The 23,878-nt window shown below is 35.0% G+C and overlaps 2 protein-coding genes across 3 annotated transcripts; both read left to right on the forward strand.

Moving 5' to 3' along the window:
- Nucleotides 1-4,091: 4,091 nt before the first annotated feature.
- On the forward strand, nt 4,092-17,162 carry LOC122006699 (putative transferase At1g60990, chloroplastic). Of its 2 annotated transcripts, XM_042562294.1 has the most exons (13): nt 4,248-4,390; nt 4,592-4,687; nt 7,516-7,614; nt 8,962-8,995; nt 10,659-10,732; nt 10,822-10,887; nt 10,990-11,054; nt 13,994-14,081; nt 14,182-14,247; nt 15,891-16,056; nt 16,371-16,454; nt 16,560-16,687; nt 16,812-17,162. In XM_042562294.1, exons 3-13 carry the CDS (start codon nt 7,582-7,584, stop codon nt 16,989-16,991), a joined length of 984 nt encoding a protein of 327 aa, XP_042418228.1. In that variant the 5' UTR covers nt 4,248-4,390; nt 4,592-4,687; nt 7,516-7,581; the 3' UTR covers nt 16,992-17,162. The 2 variants fall into 2 exon arrangements, with proteins under 2 accessions (XP_042418227.1, XP_042418228.1); XM_042562293.1 differs by lacking the exon at nt 4,592-4,687 and having other exon boundaries at nt 4,092-4,390.
- Nucleotides 17,163-18,336: 1,174 nt separating this feature from the next.
- LOC122006700 lies at nt 18,337-23,835 on the forward strand. The gene is made up of 5 exons (XM_042562295.1): nt 18,337-19,070; nt 19,193-19,863; nt 19,941-20,027; nt 22,826-23,449; nt 23,561-23,835. Exons 1-5 carry the CDS (start codon nt 18,971-18,973, stop codon nt 23,642-23,644), a joined length of 1,566 nt encoding a protein of 521 aa, XP_042418229.1. The 5' UTR covers nt 18,337-18,970; the 3' UTR covers nt 23,645-23,835.
- Nucleotides 23,836-23,878: the final 43 nt, after the last annotated feature.

Genomic DNA, 23,878 nt, shown 5'->3' on the forward strand with positions numbered 1-23,878 from the left:
AAACTCTCAATTCAAGGTTGGTTCGTTTAGATGTTATTAAGTTTTCAATTTAAGCTTGTTTGATTATTTGAAATTTTTACTTGCTTGATTAGTTATTGAGCTTGATAATTCAAACTTATTGGTTTATTTTATTTTATTTTATTTTGTTTATTTAATATATTGATAAGAGTTTTATTAATGAACATAGTTTGTAAATGTTGTTTACGAACATTGTTCACGAACATTGTTTAGGAATATTAACGAGCTGAACACATATATGTTCAAGTTTATTTGTTTAGTTTAACGAGTTGTTCAAGCTTGTTTATTTAATTGATCTTATGTGTATTGAACGAACATAAACAAGCTCTTACCAAACCAAACACTAAGCTTGTTTATGAACGTTTGGTTCATTTACCGCCCTAGTTGCACCTCAACACTTTATTCTATAATAATTTCAATAGAACCAACTTTGTTTCAAGATTATTAGACAATCTGCCAGAGATTTTGGGGGAATTTAGCCGAATTTAAATTACACCAAATTAAATTTAACTTATCTGTCGAGATGACCTGAGTTGATAATCTCAAGTTGCCGACGGGGGCTGGTTTCTGTCAAGTGCTGAGTGTTGACTGTACAGTGACCGAGTGATAACTAGCTTATTGGGCATATCATTGTGGTTGTTATTAGATGATTTTTGAGCTTATTGTCTAGATAAATCGATTTGTTAGATGATTTTTCATAATGAGGAATGTTTTGAATTAAATACATTTATTTCTTTTAATTCATAATTTTTGCCTCATAAATGTAATTTGGCTTTGTAGGTAACCAATGGGATACATTGATCACAAGGATTCAAGTTAATTTGAGAAAGGATTGGGTTTATTCAACCAAGTAGGGTGACCCAGGCTTCATTCGAGTTCAGTCCAAAATTCAGCCAGCTGTGTGAACCAAGCTACTGTTTAACCGATTGAGTCAAGTCACTGTTGAACCATTTGAACCAGGGGTATTTAATGTTAGTGCTTGGCACGATGAACAGTGACTCCTGCTACTGTTTACTGTGCCAGCGTCTTCTTCAAGCACGCGATGCAAGCTCTATTCCTCACTTCAAATCTACAATCCATTTTCTTTCATTGACGTCGAGTTCCTAATTGTCCGACGATCAACCTTCAAGGATCAGAGTGCATCAGGAGGCATTCTTCCTGCTCATGATTTCGAGTTATGCATTTCCCCTGTTTCAGCCGCAGATCAGAGGCGTTGCTCTGATCTGTAGATCCAGAATTCATTGGAGTTTCTTCAAACTCACTCGATCTTCCTTTCCATCCGCGTGTTTCAGTGTTCAAATCCAACGAATCTAGGACTTCATAAATCTGATCTTGGCACGTTGAGGGTTCCAGATTGATCGCTAACTTGCAGGGAGTTTATCTGAGCATTGAATTCATCTGGAATTTATCAAGGAGTTTGGAAACTTACCTCGGATTGTTTCAGGGCGAGTTCCTTATGCATCTCTGTGTGACGGCAGAGAGAAGAGGATTTGAATCGTGATATGGAATTGGGAGTGTTTTATGCTTTCAGATCTACAGTTCGTATTAATAAATCTAATGCTTAGATTTCTTCTACTTGTCTTCTTAAACTCGTTTTGAATTCTTCACATTTCTTCATTGCAGTTCGTTTTTGTATTGCAGTTCATTTTTGTTTTAAGTTCTGCATCGTAGTTACTGCAATTCTTTACTAAATTTCAAATTAGCACTTCTTGTTTGCAATTCAAATATCAGCATTTAAATTTTGAATTCTCTGATGAGTGTTTCATTGTGCAAAAAAGGCGGGTCCCGCCGCCCAGCGGCCCGGCCCCACAGGGATCCTAGGAGGAGGTAAATCAGCGGTGAATGTTGATCCGGGTAAAGCGTGGTGTCTCCGGAATTTAACACAGCCGGCCCAGATTATTCATCAAGTGCACGTCCGTGGACCTTCGACCTTACGACTTATTATTGTGTAAGGATGTCACGCCTTAACCAAGTGATCCAGCCCGCAGGGCCCTGATGAGTGTTTCATTGATTCTATAATAAGAGTATTTTTCTTTATTTAGTTAGCTTGGTGTAAACGCTTTTCAGTATAGATTTCTTTGCTTAAATCCTTTGAGTTAAATTCTATTACACATCAATATCTAGGGTTTGTAATCTTGTTATTTTAGTGTTGTTTTCGACGGTGCAGTCTCTCTTAGTTGAATTGAATTCAAATTTTGATTTTAGTTAGTTTGATTAGGTGTACTAGCTAGCTTGCATTTCAAATGTTTCCCTCATTTTAAATTCAGACCAATCCCCATTTTAAAGAAGAAAACCAAAAAAAAAAAAAATCAAATATAAAGAGAATACACATTTGCTATTTAACTTCGAGAAATAGAGACCTATATTACATCATTTCTTTTGAGAAGTTATAGGTTTTCAATAAATAACAATTTGAAATACCAATGTGACATTCAATTTGGGCTTATCACCGATTCACTGAGCAGGTAGAACGATCGAGCGACCAAGCAGATAGAGCAATCGAGCCGACAGTGAGACAGAGCAACCAAGTGACAAAACTGACAAATCAACCGAGCGGGCAGATCAGCCGAACGGGCAGATCAGCCGAGCGGGCAGTGAAACAGAGCAGCCAAGTGACAAAGCTGGTAGATTGGCCAAGCGGGCCCAACGTTCGGGCGACTGAGAGGTCGAGCAGTGGAGACCGCCGAACGCCGAGTCTTAGTGGACAAGTGGAGCAGAGTCACTGACCGGGTACAGATTCTGAGTGGACAGTACAATAGAGTGGTTGATCAAGCCAAATGATATAGAATAGCCGAGTAAGCAGGGCAACTGAGTCGTAGATCATATCGAGTAACCACCTAGTAGATCAACCTACCGGCTAGTGAGGTCGAGCAAGCAGATCAGCCGATGATTCTGCTCATAACTACTCCTACAATCAAATTATTCTATTATGACAGTAACCATATTTAGAAGAGTACATATCCATGATGAATGTTTCTACTCCTATAATTAACTATTCTTACAATCAAGTTATTCTAATATGACAGTTACCCTATTTACCGCCAGAATCATGGGATTTTATTTATTTTCCTAACTTATTTATAGTAAGAATCATGGCATATAATTTACTTTCCTATTTTCTGTGTCTTGCGGTTGTAATTTGAAGACTTGATTCATTTAATTTTTTAAGATGATGCAGCTAAATACCAAAGTGCCATATCTCAAAAGAAGGTTACAACAACAGCAGGCAATGGGTCCAATTATTTGGGCCGGATATTTAGGGGGCGTTTGGTATGTGTGTTTTTCATTTTCATTTTATGGAAAACGTGCGTTTTCTAAAAAACAATGTTTGGTTTGCATTTTTCGCGCGCGTTTTCTAAAAAATTGACTATCGTTTTCTAGAAAAACAGAAAATGATAAAAAGTTATTTTCTGTTTTCTAAAAAACGCGCGTTTTCCAGAAAATAAAAATAAAAACAATACAAACCAAACGCACCCTTAGATTTTTTTGTTTCTCATGACTCTCTGGATTCTAGATATTGATAATTAAATTTTATCTCATCAATGGACTCTACTGTACATATATTAATGTTCACTTTTAATTATCTTAAAAGTTTTCTTTAGCATCCTGCGGCCTTTTGTTACCTTCATCTATGATCAATTCAGATTATAAATCTATTGGCCATCTGTAAAGTTAAGGTACTCAAGTCGAAAGAAGGTTACAGATAATAATTAGTACATGGTCGAAGCGATTCTGAGATGCCAAGTAAATTAAGGAGGTGTTTGATTAAATAATAAGAATGATTATATAGTATGAATTTAATAATAGGATAGAATGAAAATAGAAATGAAAATAAAATCCATTAAGTTATATGAGTTTAATTAATTCTCATAAATCTAATAATTATTTCTAAAATATTATTCCTAAATTCACAATCCAAACATTATTTTCTACTTATCATTCCATTCATTCATTCTTAAACTAATCAACCAAACTAATCTTTGATCGAACGATGCCGTGCAATTTGACTCGCTGACCATTTGCCCCAATATATTTTAGCACTTTAAATATTAATATTATCCAAAATGCTTAAATATTAATATTCTATCCAACGCCTGAGCTCCTTGTTGTGTTGTCGCCGGCCAAGAGCAACTCGACGGCCCGCATGATGGAGGCCTTCAATCGCTGCTTAGCCTCGCCCGTGCACGATTCGCGACTTCTAGGGTTATCCGGACTCCTCTCCGCCCGCAGCCACTGCGGCGTCGGCTTCATCAGATCAGCTCAGCCTGCTCGCTTCACTTCGAAGAGTTCGATTCCCACTTGCAGAACCCTTCGATGCTCTCCTTCGGCGATTCCTTTCGATGTATCACCTCCTCCAATCGAGGAAGATCCCGTATGTCCTCTTCATCTCGTAAATATTTGGAATTCCGTCTTAGTCTTTGTCCCTGATTAATCGTTGGAGGTATGGATGGGCATTATTATCAACTTTTGTCTCTGAAACCCCCGTATCTCCTCCACAGATTTTGATTTTTTTTTTTTTTTGTATGCTCATTTAAAAATGTGTTTTTTTGTGTTTCCAATTTTTTGCAACAAGGCACACTAGTGTGGAGGTGAATAGTGAGGACCACGGATGCAAAAGTTAGACACAATGGAGAAATAAATCGTATCTCTAGACAGGATTGTTCCAAAGGTATTAATTCGGAAGGCACAAACCTCAACCACAAATATACGTTGTAATAAACATAGAACTCTACTATCAGTATGCCCAAATGTTTACTGTTGGAATGAGAAACTACTACAGAAATACTCAAGAATTGCAGATTAGATATTTGAAATTTTATTCTTGCAATAAAATAGGACAGTGGCACAGGTAGATAATGAGAAATTATCAATTCGCTTGAAAGTTTGTTGAAGTTAGGATGTTTCAGGCTCATCAGTCCTAGTCCTACATAGATGAGTATGGTGGATCATTAGATTTATATATTAAAAGGGTGTCCCTCTCACAAATGACTAGTCATTTTAACATAAAACAAGCTCCACTTTAACTCAATATGATATCAAAAGTCAAAACTTGTCACACACCTTTGAGTCACAATGGATGTGAGGGGAATATTGAAGTTACAATGCTCCATAGTCCATGCCCATAGTGGCAAATGGACAAGTCTGGTGATCTATTATGATTATATATTAAAATGGTGGCCCTTGGTTAATTAATTAGTCAATTTGCAAAACTCCACCCCATTTTAATACATTCCTATAAATCCAATAGAGAGGGAGAAAGAGGAGATGGTGATAAAGAAATCACTACCAATATAAATCATTCAAGAGCGAAGAAATCTCCGGCGAAAGACTAATACTTAATGCGAAGCAAGGATACAAATTTGAGGAAGCTCTTGATGAAGACGAGGAGCCTAGATGTGAGAGAATAATGTGTTCCATAGACACCGACAAGATGGATGGAGGATGAAGGATGGGAATGGCAAGCTTTGATATCATGTGTATTATGAGAAAAATAATTAGTACTAGTTTTCTAGTCCCCTCTACTAACATATTATCATAATCTTGTATTATCCCTATCCCTAGGTTTGTGCATTTATAAAGATAGCCCTGACCTTTTACAATTTGTTCCTTAACACTCAGATATATGCTAGTGTATATATACAAGAATGACACTGAGTTGTGTATTATCAGGCATAGTTGTCAAAATCATACAATTCACAGTTTGTATTATACAATACACAACAATTCATATTAACTATAATAAAAAGAATCGTGATGACTCTTTTTAATTTGATACAATTCTACATGAGCCTTATTTTATATGATTCTACAAATAAGAAAGAAAACTATTAAAAGTTATACATGCCCAAGTAATAGTAATAATAATAAAGAAAGGATAACTATTATGTTATATGGTACAAAGCATGGTTTGAAATCTGGTACCATTCCAAGTTAAACGGTCAAAACATATCGTTCTGACACATTACTGAAACTCAATACTACACCTCACCCAGACAATGTCTCTTGTGTCATTATGTCAATTATATCGACACTTGACACTCCTTGGCATGCTAAAATTGAGATAATGTTATTATTGTTTTTTATAGTTTGCCTCCATACAAGATAGTCAAAATCATAGCATCCCAATTGGAAAGCAAACATTACTATATAATAGTCTTGTCTTTTTCTTCTTCATTCCACTTCAAATTTACCACTGACATTATATAGCAAAATGTTGCCTAATACCAAAACAACATCATTCCAGTCAAAAACCATAACATCGGTACGACTCGAGATTTTGAACCTTGATTCAAAGGTCCATAGGCATGAAATCTCAAAGCCAACTATGACGTAGAATAAGAAAGTTTTACAACATGGAGCCAATAATGAATAGGTAAGGGGTACTTGACAACTAACCATGACTAAGAAGAATAAGTCTAATAAGTGTGAAATTGTCATGACTTAGAAGTCATATCATAGTAAAGTCGTTAAATGGTTGATAATGAATTTTGCATGTGAAAGCATTCTATGATGAAGTTTCAATCTTAATGTATTGAAATAAACAAAAACATATTCATTGTCACCACTATAAGATATGAACCTATGTATTAACGTTGTCAATTATTATCATCTTCATTTTTCATTTTTATTATTATACTATATATTATTTTTCATATGTTTGGATATCAAACCTATTTTGAATAAAGTTAAATTCTTTTTAATATGTTTTATAATTTTTATCTAAATCTTACTTCAATATGATTCATCATTAGAAACCTTAATTTGACCACCTTATTCTCAGATACTCATGACTAACTGTGAATTGTTTGAGAATAATCTTCAAATATTTTTCTTGGTGCAATCTTGTGTCTATCCCTTTGCATAATTGTAATTTTAAAGGAACATCTTGAAGAACTGTCCAAACATCTATGAAATTTCATAATATTAAAAAAAATGAACATCTCATTGGCAAAAAAGTTTTTTTTTCTAATCTTATATATATATATATATATAGTCAAACTTCTTCAATACTATTCAAAACATCATAATATTGCATCTGCTTAGAGATTCAGAAATGTTATTTGCTCAATATTAAATGAAAAATTCTATTATAACTAAATCTTATTGGATTAAAATTTGAATACAGAAACCATATGAAAGGAGGAATGAATAAGCAAAGGAGAATAGGGTGGTCTAAATAGAGAAAGAACAGGGAGAATGGAGAGACAGACGTCAAATAATGGAGGGATGGATGCCAAAAATGATACTAGTTACGGCTTTCATTAAACTAATGCATAATCTGTCAGTATTCTATTAATTTTGCAACATTATTAAGTAAAACAAGTTCAAAAGAAAATAGTTTTATATTTTAGATAATGTCCTAAATTAATATTTGTCAATCATAAAAGGAAAAAGTATCTTTTGGCTCCTCAATCTGCAATATTTTTGATGGTGTATCTATACATGTATAACATATTAATTATTGCTATTTCTATTTGTCTTAAAAAATATGAATAGGAACTCAAGATAGCTGAAGGGGTTGACGGAGAGTATGATATTGCTGAAACATTTGCAGATGATAACATGGCAATTGATGCTGCCTTTGATGAAGTTGCAGTACGTTCTTAATCTTACTAATAACCTCTTTAATATGTCTAAGTTTCCTTAATTATTTTTACTATTTATATGATTTAATAATTAATTTTATAGATATCGTAAATATCAATTTGATAAAAAGTTCTAGTTGTTACTTTTTAGGGTTAATTTTAAGTCTTACAAGTTAGGAATTTGAATCAGCTTTCTTACGGCACAAATTCGACTCAAGTGGAGCCCATTGGTTGAATCTGACTTGATTTAAGCGCAAACCACATTCTGATGTGATTCAAGTTGAGATAGTTTTAATTTTAAGTTGGGAGTTTATTGGTGGCATGGAAAGATTATTCGTCCCCTCTCATTCACTTGTTTGTGCCCCCTTCCCATAGTTGATCCTTGTTCATTATGTTTCCTTCATCATCTTCTTCTATGAGCAACTCCTTACCCAAATGAGTCAAGAGAGATTTTCTCCTCTTCTTTGTCTTCTTTCTTTCCTTATCTCTTCCCCTAGAGCTGGCTGCTTAGTTTTGAGTTGGAAGAGAGAAGAGACAACACCGCTTGGGAAAGCTTTTCTTAAAAACTAAATAAAGAAAGTTTGCCTCTTTATCTTATTTTCGTTAGTTTTGGGGAGTCCAAGGCAAATCCTTAAGTCTTACCTTGCCAGCTTGGGTGCTCCTAGAGCTGATATTCATGGTTTTGGCTTGTTTAGGAACAGCAAGGAGCTTGAAATTCCAGCAGCTGTTTGTGACTGGGGAAAATTTCCTCTTGCGATAATTTTTTGTTGGTCCATTCTATCGCTGATTAGTTCTAGGATTTTGTACTGATATTAACCTTTGTTGTGGGTTTATGTGCTTATTGTTTTGGTATTGGATCTCTAGTTAAGTGACTCAAATCTTTTGATGTTAACAATTGAGGTTTGGTAAGTGTTCTCAATGCTACAGTAAAAGTTAATTTGGATTAGAATTATGGTTCAATGAAAAGGATTCTATGCTTTTTATAGGATATTCCCTTGGAGGTGTTTCGGGCATCTTCTAGTATGGTTGTAAATGAACAGAATATTTATGAACAAATTCGATATTCAACTCGATAAGAGCTCGTTATATTCATTTGATATTTAAAAATTAATTAAATAAATAAACTTGAACATTGGTAAACTCGATTGTTAATATTCATGGATAAAATTCATGAATAATTTATTAACTTGTATAAAGTTTGATAATGATATTATATTTGTAATTTTATATTCAAATATATAAAAGTATAATGAATATTTTATAAATTTTATATTGTTATATTAGATTAATGTTTGAAATAAATTATATTAATGTCTCTTGTTTGAACTAAATAGTTTTTATGTTCTTCCCCTTGTAGATCGCAGACCTATCACATTTTGGGCGTTTAAGAGGTATTTTTCCAAAGATTTGCTACTATTGCTACAAAATTTTCATGTGGGCTATCATCTAGTTTGCTAATTCTTTTGATTTTGATGTCATAGCATTTTGCTAGCTGTTTTATTAATTTGACCCGAAATATAAACAAGAGAAGAAAACCAAAGAAATAATGATGAGTAAAGGATTGAACTTCGATAATGGAGATGATATTGATGTTGACAACAATGCAACACTGTAGAGGTGATATTAATGGAGATGCATCGGGTGGTGGTCAAACTTTTGTTCCCTTGACTCTAACACCTAAGCTTAATATGTGAGGGGCATATGGGCAACGCTATACACATACAACCCGGGATGATGATTATGATGCTAGAGCGGTTAAGACTCAGTAGTTGATATAACATTAACAAATAAAATAACGCTCATAATTATTAGGATATATGGGAGATTTTAGTTGAAATTGATTTTGATCAAGGTTCATCGTATTCTCCACTTATTATAGCTCTAATGCATATGACAATCCTATATGAGAACGTAGGAACATATATGTATCTTATCTTATGCTTGTACGAGTTCTGATTGATTTCAATGATGCCTATTAAGGCCAACTCTCATTGGTGAACCAATATATGTTGATGGATATACAGAGATATCAATATTAGTACCACATGTCAAAAGCTCTGTTTTTTTCAATCTTACAGTTTGGATAAGAAGTTGTTAGCTCCATGGTTTGTGAAGTTCTTAGTCGCCATTGAGCAGTTAAGTAATTGTGTTGCTTTTACTTTATCTTAATGGAGTAATTGGGTGGCTGATAGTGTAGTGAAATATGTAATGGGGAAGGGCTGTGATATGCAGGTTGTAGGTTATGATGACTTTAATCTGTTTTAGTATGATGATAAAGTTACTACCAAAAGTTGAATTTGTACTGTTTTAGGAAAGAGAGAAATTTATATTTATGCTCGTGGCATTAATAAGTATGAAGTCTTCTACCTTTAGCATACTCCCTCACAATCATCATAACTCACAGGTACATTCTTTTTTTTTTTTTTTTTTTTTTTTGACATAATTGGGATCCAAACCCTAGACTACTTGCTCTTGTACTATGTTAAAGTTCAACTGAACTGAGAACTCAATCTAACCCAAGGACCTAGTCTCTTAGGTGGAGGATTTCTTCTGCTTCACATGGACAAGTTCAGTTGTCTAGAGCAAGAGGTAGCAATGCTCCTTCCAAAATCCCTTATTGGATTTACTTTTGTTTCAGAGAACATCACTTGAAAAGTTGGTTTTGAAGATGCTGTGCTTTTCATGAAATAATTATTCTCTAGACGGGCTTTGTTCTTTCCTATCTATCTACAACCTAAGTGAATTATCAATTCCAATATAAATTAGCACCTTCTGAAATTGTTAATATATTGCTACTTTTATTGGCATTCTTTTTGCAAATATCACAATTGTTTGTTTTTCCCAGATGTGCTCAAACTACATGGATGACAGGGTTTCCTATAACATCAGTATTAATCGGTTTTATTAATCTTTCTGTTAGACTATATCTTTTTTAGCTATTGAACTTCTTACTAAACGCCGAGAAAATCCAGTCTATAAATTAGTGAGATTTAGCTGCACCCTTTTGTTCCTCTTAGCTGCTAGTTAGCTTGTTATAATTTCCTTAATCTTCAGTAACCGGTGAAGATAGAGTTCAGTTTCTTCACAATCAATCTACAGCAAAGTTTGATGATCTAACTGAAGGAGTGGTAATAAAATTTTTCAATCTGTTTATTTCTTAAAATGGTCTAACAGCTTGTTTATTGTGATTGGTAATATCTGAAAAAGTGATATGCAGGGTTGTGATACTGTTTTGGTTACTGCAACAGCTCGAACAATTGATATTGCTCATGCGTGGGTTATGGTTTGTTTTCTGATTTGTTGCTGTTACTCTAAATGGATAGTTTCGTCATTCCACATATTTTGATAAAAATTATAACTATGCTATTGTCTTTCTTTTCTTCAGAAGAATGCAGTTCTGTTATTTCTGTCACCTTCTACCTCCAAAAGCATAACTGAAATGCTTAACAAGTATGAAATTCTGTATTTTATAATTCTCTTAAATAATCAATCATTTTTGTGCACTTTTCCATTATTGCTCGTCATACAGCATCAATAATCAGTCTCTCTGTATACGGCATCATATCTTATCAGTTGTAACTGAACCATTGTGTGAATAAAGCTGTTTCTTTTAAATGAATTTATTTGTTTCTGTCTAGATTTTGCTGGATACATTATAAATCAGAGTTTCTCGTACTCTCTTGTTGTTAGTAACTTGTTAACAGAATTTGTAGAACTGTTTCATTGCATCTAATTGGCATAATAACACTTAAACCTCATTTCTTTTAATTTGATGAGACTTTTTGGGTTGGGCATTGTAATTAAGTCCATGCTTGCTTTTGCTTTATTAAATAGAGACTCAGAAACTGAAGAGTACCTTTGTGAAAATCAAATATAGTTTAATTTATAATTCATGACAAACATGCTGGATCAAGGGTTAAAGTATCATCCCCTATATTTCAGTTTCACTCAATTGCTGGAATGGTACAATTTTGCTATTGTGCCGTGCCAACATTCATCACACTTCAACATGGTTTAATTATAAAATATAAACCTACAGCAATTAAAAGCTAATTTAATTAAAATTATATTACAAAGTACAAAAACATAACAAACTCTAATACCAAAATTAGTGTTGTGCAATTGATGAAAGCGTTAGTTCTTATAGTATCCTATTCAGATCAACTAGATAATTTTTTTTTAAGATTCAAATTAATTAATGCTCCTACAATTAATTAATTTCTTTAAATGAGTTTGAGAGGGAGTGGTAGAATCTATTTGTTAATTGATTAATATACTTTCCTATAAACATTCCAAACTTAGAGGTGTAAATTTATAATAATGATAATAAGATAGTATACATATAGGTAGAGGGAACTATCTTGAGGAATTGACCCAAATAACTTTCACCATTTTAATCAACATCAACATATACTAAGTTCTTGGAGGAGCTAAGGTTGTCCCCTCGGATGGGTTTAGTGGCTAGCGCATGAGGTGTTGCCACCATGAGGTCTGGGGTTCGAATCTCGGCAAAGTCGAGGTAAATACCTCCCTTATGTGCTAGTCACTATTCCAAAGGCTAGTAGCCGCCCGTAATTTACCTCCTCCGTGTTAGCCCCGGGACGGGTTGACGGGGGCGCTGGGGGCGAGCGTATTCGCCTTTTGCCACCTTGGAGGAGCTAAGGTTTACCTCTCCGTGTTGGCCCTGGGATGGGTTAGTGTGGGCGCTGGGGGCGAGCATATTCGCCTTTTTGCCACCTTGGAGGAACTAAGGTTGTTCCCACGGAGATGCCCAGTTGACTAGAGGATGGTAGATTTGCTACAATGGGATAGAGATCAAATCTCGGCGAGCACATGCTCTCGGGGGAAGAACTCTTCCCACCCGTTAGTCACTTGGCGGTCGGCTATAAGCTAATCCTGTGATTTACCTTCTTTTACATAATCTGATGACGGACTGTAGGGGTGCCTAAGGTGAGTGTAATCACCTTTTTGCTACAATTGAAGGAGCTAAGGTTCTCTTTATTTTAACATTGGTGAGAGGTGAGGATCTGTTAGGGTCCATGGATAAACCCCATTTTTGTCATTAAGCAATCTTCATTTGTGATAGCTTTGTTTCACATGCAAAATTATACCTATTCCACCTTATATACCCTACTTTTATTTACTTATTGTGTCTCATCCCTTTTGTTTTCCAAAGTAGCCAGCTATTCTAAAAGCCTTCAGCCTTGTCATTGTGAAGGATTGCAGTTGGATTGCAACAACTGAAGGCTCATAAAACTCTTCTCTGTACTTTAAGATGAATTCCATCATAAGAAATGAATGCTATCTAGCCTTTCGTCTACAAAAGTATGATTGTCTAGCCTCCTTCCTCAATATAACATGTATCTTGAATTCTTGATGATTACTGGGCGTAATTATGTTGAAGTGGGAAATTACTGGGATGTTATTGGTGAAGAGCAAATGTCTTATTGACACAAAGAATTCCACGTTGATAAGTGATATTGTGATGAAAGCAAAAAGTAGAGCATGGATATGCCTCCATATTAAACTTCACATAAGAATTTGGAGATTAGTTTTAAATTAATGAACACCCTTCTCTCATACAATATCTAGGAAAGTCATTACTTCGTTAGTTTATTCTTCCCTATGAATTACGTGGAGTTGCTTGTGTACTGTGCTTGCGAAGTGGGGATGATCCAAAAGAAGCTGTAAGTCAAAATAGATTCTGTTGTTTCAGTTACATGATTAGCATTTCACCTTGTTTGGTATTATCTGAAGCAACATCATCCTTTAGCTTGCCTTGATTTTTCTTGTAATGGCACCCCTTATGATGCTTGGTAGGAGTCTGGCTTTTGGGGAGTTATCACTTTTATTAAAAGCAATACTTCCATTTCTTCTCTTTGCATTTACTACTCCAATTTATAGAACATAGGCCATTTTTGACATGAAATGCTAATGGTCTTGTTATTGGAACAAATAGCTTGATTACCATCAACCTGTTTGCTTTAACTATTTGGTGCAAATGCAATCAATGCACATGTTCATAGGTGCAGACATTATTGGTGTTGGATGTCAAAGCCTATGTCACCCTCACCTTTTTTCATCCAGAGTGAGATTGAAATTGGTGGTTTTATGTGTGAATGGCTAGCCTATAAATGCATTAAGAAAATGCTATGCCCATAGAGTACTTTGTGCATGAATATTACTAGAACCTGCAAAAATCTTTAGCAACTTACCATGCTATTGCTGTACCAGAACTTGGATGAGTATAAAGATTAAAGATAAATTACCAGTATCTAACTGATATTTATTTAGGATCTAGAGCAGACCAGATTTTGTTACCATGTATTTTGTTGTCCTTCTATATTCAAAGTGTTTGTTTAAATTTCTGTTGGTGATTTCATGTCCAGGTATATTTTCTATGCTGATAAAGTGGAAATTCATGACATCACAAAGCAAACATATTTTTTTACTCTGATGGGACCTAAGAGCAGTACAGTTGTGGCATCATTCTTGAGTTAGATGAACTCTTTTTTATCTTTCCATATTTTTTTTCTGTGGCTTGATAAAAACTTCTCTACTATGTGATTTTACTAAGGTAATGGAAATGTTAAATCTTGGAGATCTTGTTGGGCAACCGTATGGTACACATCGACACTACAGTGTAAATGACCTGTTTGCATTTGTTGCATATAAAAATATAGAAGAATATCCTCTTATCTCCATCGTATTGCTTGAATCATATTTTCTTGTTTATAATTGTGCTGAAAATTATGTTGTCAAATGGTCTATGTATGTGTGCTGCATTTCAGCTAGGAAACTGTCAGCTTCGTTTTCTTCATTGTTAATTCTATAGTTTTGTTGTTTTATTGTTATTGTTGTTTTTCCTTCCAAGATAGTAAAAGTTTATAGAGTAAATGAAAATACTATTTTTTTTATATTGCCTTTTCCATCCAAAATCTCCTTGTAGAATTCTCTTATAGGGTATGCATGATTGTCTAGTTTCGTTTTGATGTGAGATGACAAGACCACCTTTCTGTTTGAACCTGCATTAATGCTAATTAGCAAGCTAGGAAATTGCTCCAATTTTATTTTATCAAGCAAGCAAGTCAACATAGTTGTTCCTCCAACTTAGTAAGGTAGATATTATGTGCTTCTCTCCCACCTCAATGATTAACTTGGATTCCTGGCCAAAGATGAAGAGGAGAATGCATTTAATTTAGTTTTAATTACTTTTTAGATTTATCTGAAAAAGTCATCATATTATAACTATAATTAACTTCGATACAAAATTGGCTGATCATGGATTAAGGTGTTAAATGAGTGCATGATAAATTTATTTTTAGTAGAGCACTCTAAATAAAAATTTCTTGTGGGACAAGTTTATTTGTGTTAGTATTTAAGTGTTAGACAAAGGAGCTTAACATATGACTCTTTAGCCAAAGACTTCACTTTTGAGGAACAAGCTCTTCACCCTTAAAGCTCTTTACCATGTCCATGCGGTATCCTTTCATTGGCTTGACGCTCACTTTGAGACCTATAAATTGGTCGTGAAAAGGATTATGGGAGACATAAAGGCTAGAATAATAATCAACTGCTCTGATCTCGAACCTGGGGGGCCATAAATTCCCATCTGAGGTTCATGATAGGAATGATAAGATGTTCCTAACATGGTACAGTGAAGGAGAGCTTGGGGTTGGATGGTGGATTAATATCAGATGTGAGGAAGGTATAAACCTGATGATGAATAAGATATCTTGAACTGTTCGAATGGGGGAGAGGTCTGTGCCAAAGGTGAGCTCAAAATGAGCGGAAGATGACTTGTCATAGAGGAGAGAAGATGTGAAATGACTCCCCTACACTCAAAATTTGGAAAATTGAAGGTACTTACTATTAGGCTAAAGGTGAATTCAAACATATGGACCAACTAATTAGCGTGATCGACCTGATGTGACCAATAGGCCTGTTCAGACTGACCAATTAGAGATTTGTGCGAATTGACCAGCTGACCTATACGACTAGTAGATCAATGTTCAAGCGACCTCTCTGGCATGTCATACAGCTCAATCAATTCCCAAGAATTAAACACGCCATAAAATAACATGTCTTCATTGTAAAGAGAGATATTTCTCAGCTATTACTTTTGTATCTTTAACCTCTCTGAATTTTGACCAAATTCTCGAACGTAATGACCGGTTGAGTTTATCCATACATAGATGTTTGATATGGAAATAATTATTGCCTTTCATTATTCTATTATCAAATAGATGTTGAAGTTTGCTACTTGTCAAAAATTGCTACTGGCAGGTAAATGGAACTCCAGTGACAATTGGGGTCGGCAGTATCTTGTTTAAAGATGGTTTTTCATTCATGCTATCTTCAGCTTCTGCTAGATCCGTCTGGAGATCTCTTTTGTCTCATGGTGCTATTCCAATGGGAATTAATGCCTGGGAAAGACTTCGAGTTCTTCAAGGTCGTGCGCAACTCAACTATCTCTACAGACCATAAATGAATCCCTTTTTGTCTTTCAGATTTCACTATCTTCGTGTGTATATATGTATATTCCATGTTTAAAAACTTGTTCTGGTGCCTATTCTTTTCCAGAATTATATTATACAAGACCTACCATATTAAGAGAAAGTATACTGGATCCAGTGATTGTTAAAATGTGTGAAAATGTCGGATCATAAGTAGATTGTCTATAATATAGGCAAAGAGAAACTAGCTTCTTTCTTATTCTGTCATCCTCGATTCAACATTAACAGCTGATACCACTTTTGTATGCAGGGAGGCCAGCCCCCGGCAGGGAGCTCACTAAAGACTATAATGTATTAGAGGCAGGCTTATCAATGGCTGTTTCCGTAGACAAAGGTTTCTTATTCTAGATTTCGTTATATATGTTATGCTCTATTCAAAAAAGTATGATATGTCATGACAATCTTACATCGAGTGTTTATCTTTTTTTCGATACTTAAGGATGTTATAAAGGGCAAGAGACCATATCTAGGCTGATTACCTATGATGGCGTCAAGCAGCGACTATGGGGAATTCGACTGTCAGGCCAGGCAGAACCTGGGAGTTCCATCATGCAAGATGGAAATAAGGTATAGCTATTCTACTTCATCATTTCTTTCAAAATTCAATAGCTGGAAATGATCACATGGCAAATTTTGAGTTCGATTTCATCAATAACCGCAGAGAAATTCCTATCTGAAATTTTCTGAGCAGGTTGGGGTTCTTTCAAGCTACTCGATTGGCCGAAAAGATGGGGATCATGTCGGTCTCGCCTACGTCAAAAGACGCATCAATTCAGCTGAAGTAGAAGTTGGGGATGTCAAAGGAACACTCATCGATGCTCCCTTTTTGTCCTACTCCAATTTGGGAGAAGGTAAATCTATTGCATCATGATGGTTCGTGCTGGATCTACTTATTTTGCCACTTCTACATAAAAGGCTTGGATTTGTATAAAATAAAATCCACACTTTTAGTAACTCCTTGAGTCTTCTAGGTTCGCTCTATTTATAAAAGGAATGTAATGACGTTCGTTTAGTAAAGTTTAAGTTTTTTAGACTATCAAAATTTGTTTGATTAAAATTGTTTGATTGTATTAAAGATAGGCTCCAGGGACTAATTGAGGTACAACCATGTCTATTTAGCATAAATTCGAATCTCAGCTGATACACATCACATCTGAGGATTTCAAATTACTTATGAAGTTAGAGAACTCTTCTGCACTTCAATTCTCGATTTATTTTGGTTGATGGTGGAAAATTTCTATGGACCTTCACCTCCAAGATTAATCAAATAGTAAGAGTTCAAAAAAAATCCAAAAATATTTTTAATATTAAAGAATTTTAAATATAAAATGACACAAATCAAAAGGGTACCCATCATCTTCAAAATCATCATTGGATATCTCATTTCCAATTAAAGTCAAATGAGCGTCTCATTTAACATGAATTATTTAAACTATTCTTATATTATTTGATCATTCGATCATGTAGTAACTAATTGCCTTAACTTTGGTAATTGAATTGTAAAAAATGATGAACTGTGTAAAAGTTAGCATATAACTTTTATAATGTGTAAAAGTTAATTGTTAACTTCTACAATGTGCAGTTTTTATAACGATGATTTTATATCATTTTACTTCTTTTAGTAATAACCTAGTTAAAATAATATTTTAACGAGTAAAACAAATTTATAAATTCCACTACACTCATTATATTTTAAATAAATATAATATAATCATGATCAAACGTATAAAAATTAATATATAGCTTCTACAATATATAACAACTACGTACTAGCTTCTACATATGGTAGAAATTAGCTGATAGTTTCTGCATATTACAAAAATTATTCGGTAGCTTCTATAATAACGTTTAATCTAGAAATATTTTTAAAATAAAATTATGGGAGGGATGTTTATTTATTTATTTTTTAGAAAATAGATGTTAATATAATATTTCTCTTAATTTGAGACGTTATTTTGATTTTTTTTACCGATATAAAAAAAATGTGGAGGACGGTAAATAATAATAAAGAACGTTTTTTTTTCATTTTTATCCTTATATGTTATTTTTTTACACATAATTTCATCCTCAAGAGTATTTTAAGGAGAAAAAAAAATATTTGTGGCGTATTAAATGGAATATGTACGGCCCTAACCGGCTTTATGGCAATTTCCCATGATCATGTTGATCGACGGCTAGGATTGAGTAAACACAGTCATTGCCTTTTACCACCGCTGCGCTGCGCTGCCCTACTCCTCCATCCATTATCACGAAGCCGACGGAAGGAAAACCGCAGAAGCACAGCGCTAACCAAATCCCTCCTATTGCCCACCGAGAACTCCGAACAGTACTGAGCAAACAGCGGGCGAGGAAGCAGACTGACCTCCGGCGACCCAACTCCGGACGACCATCAACTTCAAGCCCAGACGGCTTCACCATTTCTGTTTTCTTGCCTTGGCTCCAATTTCGTCTTCTTCGCAATCCCCTCTGAATCTAGGGTTTTCGGTCCTTTGCCCTTTTCGAGGTTCGTTTCAGCTTGTTGCTTCTAATCGGCCCTTCTTTCACGCGGACGCTGGGTATGTGTGAGATTTGACCATTTTGATGAACGTTCGTTAGAGATAAACCCTCCGTGTTTGCTCCTAGACGGTCTTTTTTTCGCGGTTTAAGCTTCTGGAGGACCAGTCTGTCTGTTAACAATGCTAATCTGGCACTCGTGATTGTTTTATGCTGACCAAGTTAGACTCTTCTCTTTGAGAGAATTATTGGGCAATAGTTCTTTTGATAGCCCAATTAACACTGCACAAGCCAATAGGGAATTGAATCCAAAGTTATAGAGTTTTGTCTCTTTATATATAATGGTATGCGCTGAGGATGGAGCAAGGTGAACCGGCATTGGTTCCACAGTGGTACAGATTTGCAAACGGGAGCACTTCCAACAATGTTGTGCGAGCTAGCTCTTCCAAACATTTTGGTATGATTTCTATGCATTAAGAAGGAGTTTTGCAGTTATCTTTCTTGTATTTTTTTCCCCTTTTTTATTTATGCCAACATGGTAATTCTTTTGCTTATACAACTCTTGATTGATTTCTGTAGATGGAAATGACGTAGATTTTGGCATGAGAAATAGAACACTTGGCGATCAAGATCAAAACATAAGGAGTTTGAGCTCTAACAGTTCTGTGAGTCACAATAAAAGTAGCTTCGCTAAATCTCAGATATATAGTAGTTTTCGAAGGTCTCGTGATAGAAACCAAGATAAGAATTTTGACCGACGTGATAGTGAAAATAGGTCAGTTTTTGTTGATAATGGATTCAATTGTCGTGTTTCATCTCCTAAATCTGAAAAAGATGACTTAAGGAATTTCGAATCTACAATAGAAGGAAGGCAAGTTGAACCTTGGTCTAAAAGACTTGGAAGTAGTGGAAATAATAGTGTTCCTCATGGGGGAGCTGCAATTAGCAGCATTAGCAGTACAGCTTTTGAGAAAGATTTCCCAACCCTTCGAGTTGATGGGAGGCAAGGATTTTCTGATGGAGCTGGTGTATCACCTCTTGGTGTTAGAACTTCTGTTCAGAGTCTTCCCATTTCTTCTCCTGTCATTATAGGAACTTCAGTCCTTGCAGAAGTACCAGTTAAAGTTGAAACTACTGGAACTGTGTCCTCACCTGTGCCACAAGCTGCTTCCATTGGTCAAGTATCTGCAGCCGGAAGCACTATGGCAGAGACTCTAGCTCAGCCACCACCCCAGGTTGATACTCTTCAGGTAATTTGTTGAGTATAATGCCTTATTTTGAAATTGAGTTCATTTTAAATGACTTTTTTTGGTTAATTGTTTTGCAGTTATCCGTTGATACACAGAGGATTGAGGAGCTTACTCTTAAGAAATGTAAGCAACTGATACCAGTGACTCCAATGCCTAAAGCTTCGGTAGGTGCAAAATTTATGTGTCTTTACTTTGTTACATGTAACTCATTATTAAACTTGCTAAAATGGAATCTCCTTTGAGATTAAATTCCTTGTTGACATTAGTTTTAATTTCTGGAGAATATTTAAGTAGAACATTTTCAAAGTTTTAACGGAAACAGTCTTAGCAATTCAAAGTAGTCTGGTAGGGGAGCTTGATACGTGTTACATCAAGAATCATTTAATTGTCAATGTAATATCATGAAAGAACCATTTGTCAAGGTGTCATTATGGTATGCTAACACCTTTGATACTCAAATTTAGGTGATATTGAACTCAATTTTGGTTGTGAACAGGCATAATGTTCAGAAGCCATCTTGTTAGTTTAATTATTTTTTTCCACGATTACTGCCATGTTATTTTAGAAATTATTAGGTTGACTAGTAAGCATTAAACATCTTAATTACCTCATGTTTTCTTATATATATATATATATATTGTGCATTGATTCCTACCCTAATTTAAATTTCTTTCTTTTCCCATGCTTTTCTATTTGTCACCGGGACCCCTCATAGCGGGAGCTTCGTGCACCGAGCTGCCCTTTTTTTCCCATGTTTTTCTATTTGTCATCATGAGTTCAATAAAGAACCATATTTTTTTCATTTGCGTCACTTGTTTGGATTAACTGGTAACTCTTGTGGCTTAACTTAGAAGAGTCAAGTGTATTTTGTTGATGCTCTCATTTAGGAGAATTAAAACTTTTCCCCCTTCTTTCATGAGTGCTCTTGGCTCAAAACATAACGAGACAGGGGAAATTAGCGGAAAAAGATTTGATTAGGTCATATAATTAGCTGTCTCTCTTACTGTCGCATAGTGGTACAAACTGCATTTTTAGTGGTTGAATAGAAACTTACTAAAAGTTGCTGTATAAGAATATGAATATGTCCTTTCGTATAAATGTTCCTGCATAATTATTATACTTGTATGCTTCCTCTTTCCCAAGTGATGCTGTTAATTACATCATCAGTAGCAAGGAGGTGATGTTGTGTAGTACCTTGGTGGTTAGGATAAGTTGAAGTGATATATTGGAATTTGGAAGTGATCATGTTTGGTTTAATTTGGTTGTCCATGATGATTCTTCATTAATTTCAATGTCCCGTCATTTCTTTTTGGTGTTTTATTGGGTTGGATTTTTTAACCATTATAGATCCTTTTCTATTGATTTTACTGTGACTCTTCTCTTCTTCTGGCCGACAATGAGAAACCTCATCTATGATTCGAAGTGGTTGATATATTTGTGAAACAGCATCTTACTTTTCTCTAAATTTACCAAGAGTTTACAACTTCATCTCCTCAATCTCTTTATGCATACTTTTTGTTTTTTAGTAGGCATGATATGGTACATAAACATTATAGTGTTCATAGTTTTTCTTTAAAATGTAGGGCTCAAGTATAGGGTTTATTTTAAATTTATAGTTTTAAATTTTCAAAAGTTTGTTTAAATTTTTGAATGTTTTTATATTTTTTTTTGGTAAAATAGACTGTCTCAAGAGAATTGGGCCTTTTATAAAAGGGGTTTGGATCCTAGTGCAATTAGATTCTTCACTTTTAATAAAACTTCTATTTTGATTCTTGATGTTTATCCCCCCTGAGTGGGCATCAATTTTGCTATCAAGGCTATGTAGATCTTGTTCCATTTTGGTGTTGTATCACAACTGCTTTAAATAACTATATCTACCTTTTTTTGTATTTAAAGTATCTTTTCGTATTGGTCACTGGAATTGATCAATTATCAAACCTTTACAAAAATCTGCAAAAGTGTCCTAATCATGATGGTTTATCTCCACCGAAACCTTCAACATGGGACAAGTAGCATATGTTGGCTTCTTAAATATGGTGGAGTATAAGCCAACTTGTTAAGGCTTGAGGAGTTCTGAGTTAGGAGGTGTTTCAGGGATATGATTTGTGCAAAAAGTACATCAAGACAAAATAGTATACAAGCACATATACAAACAAAGCACCACCATCTTAATGGTATACAAGTGAAACTGTATGGGCACGATATGGTATCAAAACCGTATCATCTCTGACAACATGATATAGTATCAAAAACCTATCATTCTGGTCAAAACCGAAACACTGGCAGGGTTCAAAATTTTAAACTTTGAATTCAACGAGCAAAATTTATTTCTTATGGATGGTTCAACTGGACAATTTGTTTCTGTTGTAACTAGACCACTAGAGGATTCAAACGTCAACACCAAATGGGCCAACAAGCCTCTGGAAATATTTTCATAAAAAATAATTCTCATGTGCTTAATCACACTCCTAAAATTTCTCTGTATGTGAATTTTAGTATTGTTTCCAAGAAACAGGTGGTTCAAATAACCGTCTGACTTCCGACATGCATCTGCAGTATTATTACACATCAATATTCTATGGCCATCTATATTGTTATAATGGGTATGAAGATTTTAAAACAAAAACATAGCAGAAGGATTGTGGTGGAGCCACTACCTATATATATAGATCGAATATACTTCGTTTTTATCTGTTTAGCAAAAATTGGATTCATTAGATGAATATTGACTTGGTCATGATTTGAATTTAGCCAAGTTAGATATTGCTTTAGAGTGCATAATCCTTACATGGTATAATCCTCATTGTTGTAGGCTTGGTTTTCTATTAAGCTAAAAAAAACTGCATTATGCTGGGTTACAATTAGTGTTTTTCTTTTTCTGCTTTCCAGTTTTGTTATTACAGTTCCTGTTTAATTTTTTTACGCATTTGTTATCTTTCTTCTTTTCATGTTTCCCTTTCAGAGTTCCAGCTTGATTGAAAAGGCAAAGTTGAAAGTTGCAAGAAAAGGAGAGTTTGGGCATCTTAATAAGACTGGCCAGCAGCCTCATGTGAACCTTACTGTCCGTCCACCAGCTAAATTTGATACTACAAAAACGGCTGTACCTGGAAACTTTCAAGTTCTTTACCGAGAGAAGAATGAAATATCCCCCACTGCCAAAAATGGACTTGGCGTTAGCAAAATGACCTTTGGCCATGTTCCAGCTGCTGCCGTTATTCCTTTGAAGAGTCCAACTAACCAAAGACTTAGAGTCGATAGCAGGAACGGTGTGTCGACACAGAACTCCTCTGGGGAGAGAAAGCCTCTTTTTCAAGCTCAGAATAGAACTGATTTTTTCAATTTATTGAGGAAGAAATCATTAACCTGCACAAGTGCTGTCCCAGAGTCTGCTTCTGTTCTATCCCCATCTAGCTTGGAGATAGCTGATGTTGAAAACAAGAAAATCACATCCCCACTGGATGCTAGTCCTTGTTCAGATGTTACTGTTGACCCAGAAGAAGAAGCCTTCTTGCAGTCACTTGGATGGGATAAAAATGCCGGCGAGGATGCTCTTACAGAGGAGGAGATCAATGCCTTTCTTAAGAAGGTAAAACTCACTCTTTTTCTATGCCAAAGCTTTTCTACTTTTTTATTATCACTATAATTTGTATTTTTTGTTGCTGTTGTTTAATACCTTAATGCACCTTGTTCTTGCCAGTATGACAAGCAAAGACCTTTTAAAAGACATGCCATCGAATCCCAACAAGAATCCGAACCAGAACGCGGTGGTGCAGATGCATGAAAATGGATACTCCATCCTACCTTGAAATATCTCCTACCCAGCTAGTTTTGAGGTGATTTCTCATTGATATTTGAAGGACTTGACAAATCATGGATCAAAGAGATGAATTTCAGTTTTTCCCCCCTTGAAATGGATTGCAAAACCAGAATAAAATTATAAATGCTTCCACTTTTTGGAGCTGCGGTATGATATATCTCAAAACGTCTTGCATAGGTATCTCTTTTTCCACAAATG

This window comes from Zingiber officinale, chromosome 7B, assembly GCF_018446385.1.
Source record: "Zingiber officinale cultivar Zhangliang chromosome 7B, Zo_v1.1, whole genome shotgun sequence".
NCBI classification, from domain to species: domain Eukaryota; kingdom Viridiplantae; phylum Streptophyta; class Magnoliopsida; order Zingiberales; family Zingiberaceae; genus Zingiber; species Zingiber officinale.